Source organism: Acanthisitta chloris, unplaced genomic scaffold (assembly GCF_000695815.1).
Source record: "Acanthisitta chloris isolate BGI_N310 unplaced genomic scaffold, ASM69581v1 scaffold1871, whole genome shotgun sequence".
NCBI lineage: Eukaryota > Metazoa > Chordata > Aves > Passeriformes > Acanthisittidae > Acanthisitta > Acanthisitta chloris.
The window spans coordinates 15,188-21,062 of record NW_008654146.1 but is presented as its reverse complement, the minus strand read 5'-3'; the positions used below and the strand labels follow the sequence as shown (position 1 = coordinate 21,062).

At 57.1% G+C, this 5,875-nt stretch overlaps 1 protein-coding gene across 1 annotated transcript in view; it reads right to left on the bottom strand.

The window, feature by feature from the left end:
- Window positions 1-1,178: 1,178 nt before the first annotated feature.
- The window catches only part of OCRL (oculocerebrorenal syndrome of Lowe), a gene marked incomplete at its 5' end in the record, with an annotated part of 19,725 nt that continues 15,028 nt past the window's right edge, over window positions 1,179-5,875 (bottom strand). The window contains 6 exon segments of the mRNA XM_009083356.1: window positions 1,179-1,303; window positions 1,417-1,528; window positions 2,108-2,235; window positions 2,706-2,790; window positions 3,007-3,126; window positions 5,374-5,397. Coding sequence (XP_009081604.1) covers window positions 1,179-1,303; window positions 1,417-1,528; window positions 2,108-2,235; window positions 2,706-2,790; window positions 3,007-3,126; window positions 5,374-5,397 — 594 coding nt within the window.

Here is a 5,875-nt window from a genome sequence, read left to right as displayed (position 1 = left end):
GCAGAAGGGAGCAGAGCCTGCAGCAGCTCAGCCGGTGCACAGGGACTGCGGGGCCACGCGACACCCTGGGCTGAGCCCAGGCACTGGCAGAGGCTCTGTGACCACAGTCTCCCTCCCCTTGTCTCTGGCCTCCCCTTGGCTGAGGCCAAGTAGCCCCACAGGCCTCTTAGTGTTTGAGCAGGACAGGCCACTCTTGTACCCTCAGTTATCAGCCTCAGGGGTGTCCCCTCCCTACCTGTGTGTGACCCTGGCACTGCAGGCCCCCATCACAGCCCCCCAGCTGTTTCTCTGGCCCCCAAGGTGCATTTCTGACTCCTTCCAAACCTGCACCCTCCTGTAGCACTCTGGGGAGAGGGCGATAGATGCCATCCAATGGCGCCCAGTCACCCGGCCTGTCCTACCCCCAGAACAGTCTGCAAGCTGGGCTGGTGGGACAGGAGCCACGTCCTGCTCTGTGCCAGGCACAGGACAGCATGGGAGGAGCAGAGTGCAGCTCATGGCCCTGCCTGACCTTAGCCACTTGGAGCCACCTGCCCAAGGGAAGCTGGACACAGAGGAAGGGAGAGGAGAGCCAAGGCAGAATGTGGGATGCAGGGACAGACCTGCATGCCAGGCCCCTGCACCCTGGGAGGGAAGGGAGAGGGGAAGGCCCAGTCAAAGAGAAGAGGTTGAACGTCCAAACAACTTTCCTGGGACAGCACGGTCCACAGCACAGTGATGGCATCAGGGTTGGCTGCTCTGGCTGTGTGGCAGAGAGTGGCACATGTCCCACACCAGTCTGGGGTGGTGTACACACCAGCAGGCATACCTGGCACTGGAGGGATGCAGCATGCCACAATGTCCAAGAGTACCAGTCATCCCCACCCTTCTCCACAGCAGCTCCAGGGAGATAGGGGTGACATGGAGAGAAGCATGACTCAGGGAACTGGTGACACTGCCACAGGACGATGGGTGCTGGCACAGTGCTCGGCTATCAACAGATCCAACAGGCTCCAGTGGTGGATGGCAGTGCAATGAGTGCGCAGGTCCTCTGCAGCATGGGGTATGGCATGGGAGGGAGGGGGAACATGTCCCTTCCAACTGTAAACACGGCACTTGGAAAGCTTTGAGCCTTTACCCCTCAGAGCTGTGAGAGGCCCGGCTGGAGCACGGGCCCTGGCTTTGGCACACGGCAGGAGTCACTCCTCATCTCCGGTGAGCAGGAAGCTGCAGAGGAAGTTGATGGCACGCTGGCGGTCCTGCGGGGTCTGTTTGGCCATTAGGTTGGGCGGAGGGCGCAGGAGGAGGCTGGAGAATAGGGCAGCTGCAGAGGCAGGTAAAATCAGTCACTGGTGAGGAACAAAGACTTTGGAAGGTGCACAAAGGGGCTGGAATGGAGCAAGGGCAGCAGGAGTGGAGCACAGCAACAACACTCACCAATCATGGTGACACTGACGTTGTTGTCCTCCGAGTACCTGAGCAGCTCCCGGAGGAAGGACATTAGGTACCGAAACACACTGCGGTGGCAGCGAGGCAGCTGAAGGATCACCTGCAGGGAAATGGTGTCAGGAAGCTCTCCCAGCTGCCATCACTGCAGCCTAGGCATGTGCAGCACTCCATGCTCCACAGCAACAACCCCTGGCTGCAGTCCAGTGCCGATGGCACTTGTGGACTGTGGCTCCTGGTGACACTGCTTCTAGGTAAACTGTCACCAGGAAAAAGCCCCCACTGCCCTGGAGCTGCTTCGTGCTTGTTTCCAGTCAGATCCCAGCACTCATGGCCCCAAAACTTCCCCCTCTGGCCAAGGACATGCTTGCCCTGCCAGCTGTTAAGAGCCACTCATGGTCCTCCAGGGAAGGACAGGAATTGTAGCTCTGAGCAGGTGCTCAAGCCCTCAGGACTAGGGGTGGCTTGTCCCTTCCCTCAGGCTGCTGTTCTCCACGTGCTCGAGGTAACACAGAGCTCATCTGTGGTCACTTTGGAAGAGCTGCTGCTCCCAAAGCCACTCGCCAGCCCTGGGGAAGGGAGTGGGACCCAGGCAGGCCCAGGGCCATGGCAGAGGCCATGGCAGCAGGAGAGCTGCCCTGAGCCCATGGCCAGTGCAGGGGCTGGCAGCAGCCCCACATACCTGTCGACACAGGCGGCTGTTGTGTGACCACTCCAGGCACCGCTGGTACAGCTCGTAGCAGATCACGGGCTCCGGCAGAGCCTCCAGGAAGATGAGGAGAGCTTCAGCCACAGAATGATTACTGCCCGCTGGTCCACTGGGAATCAAGGGCCATGCTGAGCAGAGGGACCCCTTCCCTTCCCAGGTGCACCCTGCCTCTCCTCCTCCCCAGGTGTTCAGCTCTACTTCCTCCTTGGAAATTGTGCCTAACTGCTCCTCCTCCTCCTCTGCTGTCCCTCATCCATGAAAAATGCTGTTCCATCCACCCTGCATTGTGTTTCCTCCTCCTCCGGCCCCACAGAAGCCCCTTATCTATTAGCTTCTTGTCCAGACCACGTCTCCAGTATTCCAGCTCCTGCGCTTGGCACAACGCTGAGGAAGCTTCCATAGCTCTGGCCCTGTGGCTGCTTTGGCCAGCATACATCCAGCTTCCAGAGAGGTTGTGGAGGGGCTGAGGGGAGCCCACTTCCCCCAGGGACTTTGCCAGGTGAAGGTGATAGACAAGTTCTTCCAAGGGCAAGCTCTCCCAGCAGAGCTGGGATCCAGCAGGCAAGGATACGGATTGTCTCAGGTATGTTGGTGTCCAGGCATTCAATGATCTGCTCCAACTCTTCCTGCATGCCTGGAGTCTGGAACAGGTCCTCCTGCCAAAAACAGCACAAGGATGAACAAAGTCACCTTCCCCACAAAGGCTGAGGCACATGATGACTGTGGGGTGAACCCTGGGACCTCCAGCCAGTGCCTCGAGCACAGGCAGAAGCCCTGCCCTGTAAACACCAAACTGGAGCTGATCTCCAGGTGCTTGTGAGGAAACAGGTCACTAGGACAGTTCCTAGCATGGTAGAGGCCCTCTCCCTCACCTGGTGACAGGCATGCTTGAACAGGTGATCCACCAAGAGCCAGATCTCCTTTGGCACCTGCAGCGGCATCTCACCTGCGTCTTCACTGTCCAGGGAAACCATGTGCAGGACGGATTTCTCCTGAGGACAAAGAGCACACAAGGGCTCAGGGAAACCTCAGTCTCTTTGTCTCAGTCCCTCAGCTCCTGGTAGAGGAAGCTGGAACAAGGGAAACAGCAGGATCCCAGACTGCTCAGGCCCTGACTCATGCTCTGGCCCTGACTCACCTTCACAGCTCCATAGGTCCCAGTTCTGCTCTCTCCCACTGCCCCACGGAACAACCTGCCTGGTCCCCCTGACAGCCCCAACCCCACAGGAGGGGTGTTCTGGCTGGCCAGGGTGGCCTGTGCCCATCCCAGCTTCCACCCTGCAGCCAACATAGGTGCGGACCCAGTGTGTCCTTGTGCTGCATGAGGTTCACACTGGGTTAGATCCAGCCCCCATGCCCTGTCATCCTGCTGATCCCATGTCTTCCTCAACTCCAGTGTGCTCCAGCCACAGCTGCTGTCAGAGCTCTAGAACAGTTATGATTTCTGAAGTTTCTTCCCTGATTTTCCCAAGAAGAGGTCTCACTGAGCACACATCACCACTGTCACAGTTCCCGCTTACACATGCAGAGCAGCTGACGAACTCCAGCTCAGACATCTCCATCACATCGAGCTTTTACGGGATCAATGTTCTCAGCTTGATTTTACACTCACTTCACGATCACTCACATTCCTGTGAGGTGCAAGGAGGAAGCCATGCCCAGCACTCCCAAAGCACCCAGAGAACAGCACAAGCAGGAACATAACCCTGGCCACCAGCAGAGGAGCCCACAAGCCACACACGAAGTATTTCCCTCCAGCTGGCAGCCAAGGTGGCAACTGACATCGCTGTCCCTGCAGCACACACGGTCACTTGCAGCAGCCAGGGCTGGGGTTGGCTTTCACCACTGAATGCAAAGACACTCTGGGTTGGCATGAGCCCTGGCAGCACAGGCAGTAGCCCGGCTGCCCACACGGCACAGCGTTGTGGCTGCACAGCTGCCTCGCTCAGCGATGTGAACTGGAAATGTTGGGAACCACAGTAAGGCAAGAGCAATACAGAATTCCTCCAAGAAGGAAAAGGGGAGAGCTGCAGACCCCCTCCCAGAGCTGTGGACCCTCTCCTAGGGCTGAGGGCTCTTCTACAGAAACCTCCCTTGGCAGTGCATCACAGTGCTGGAGCTGAGTGTTGGAGAAGCCCTTAGCACGACTGGGAGAGCTGCTAAGAACCCCCAGGCAGGAGACCCCAGCTGCTCAGAGCAGAGGAGCAGGAGAAGTAGGAGGAGGAGGAGGAGGCTCGGGGCTTGTCAGAGTGCAGGAGAGGGAAGAGGAAGAGGAGGAGGCGGCGGCCACAGAGGTGCGCGCGTTGGCCAGGTCCCGAGCGCCCTCTTCTGCCATGTGCGAGAAAGGGAGGCATGGCCGTGTCCTTCCCACGGGAAGATGCTCCCAAAAGGCACCAAATTCCTCCCTTCTCCTCTGTCAGGAAGGAGTCTGGGAGCTTCATCTGGTTCAACACCCAAGTCCAATCCTCTCTTGGAGAGGGGACATGCCTTGCCCCTTCTGCTTTACCCTGTCACTGCAGTGCACTGCCAGGCCAGAGAGGGACAAGTCTCTCAGCCATGAAAGCCAATCCAGAGCCAGCTCAAACAAGTTACAGATGTCAGAGCTGGCACAGGGAGAGCAGAAACACCCCCAGCATCTCCCACGTGCTCTCCCAAGGACATGTTTTCTTTGCTTGGCTCCAGCACAGAGCATGGGTGCCAAGGGAAGCAGTGATTCCACTTGGGCACTGTGGCCATCGGAGCTGCAGCCCCAGCTCCACTGCTTGAGGGGGCACATAAACATCCACATCCTGCACAAGGCCCTTCCTCGGCCTCCATAGGGACACAAGATGGAAGGAGAAAAAGATCTGTTTCCTACTCCAACCCTCTCCCCACAGGTCTGAGAGGGTGCTGTGCTGAACCCCACCTTATATGCATGGTCAGAGCTAACTCCACTATGTCAAAGGCTGCCAGTCTTTTCTGGGAATATCCAACACTGCTGCCAGGATCAGGAGAGTAATTTTTACCCCCCCAAGCAAATTTGGTGAGCTTTAACATCTCAGTTGGGCTTGGCTCCGGGGTCACTGTGTGCTCCTCTGTGTTCTCATCCAGCCCACAGCTGTGCTAAGAGGCTTTGCTAGCAGCCATGTCCCCTCTGTGACCCCCTCCCCTTCCCTCTGCCACAAAAAACACGAGAAAAGCTCTTATTCTTTACAAACACACCACTGAGAAGCAGACTGCCCAGCAATTGCTTGTGTTACCTTTTCTAAGAAGCTGTCTTCTCCCTGAGAGCAGTGGGAAAGAGAGAAGAGGAAAAAGTGTGGTTAAGAAGGCACTCAGGGATTAAGCAGAAGTGTAATTTGCATTACAAGAACCCACTGAACACCAGGTCCTTCACACACTTTGCTAACATGGCCAAAGTTAGACCTGTGGCAAGAGATTTGCCTGCCAATTAGCAACAATCCTACTCACATGATGCACAACCTCCCAAGGGGCCTTGCACAGCGCCGTGCACTGGCCAACAGCTGGGCCACAGGCAAGCGTGACATGTCTGCCAGGAAGAAGCTCCCTCGGTCAGGAATCAATGTCCCTGTTATTTCAGCCATCTTCCCTTGTGACCAGGCTGGAGATCATAGAATCAGCCGGGTTAGAAGAGACCTCAAGGATCATCAAGTCCAATCCCACTGTCGTTACTAGACCATGGCACTAAGTGCCACATCCAGTCTCATCTTGAAAACCTCCAGGGATGGTGAATCTACCACC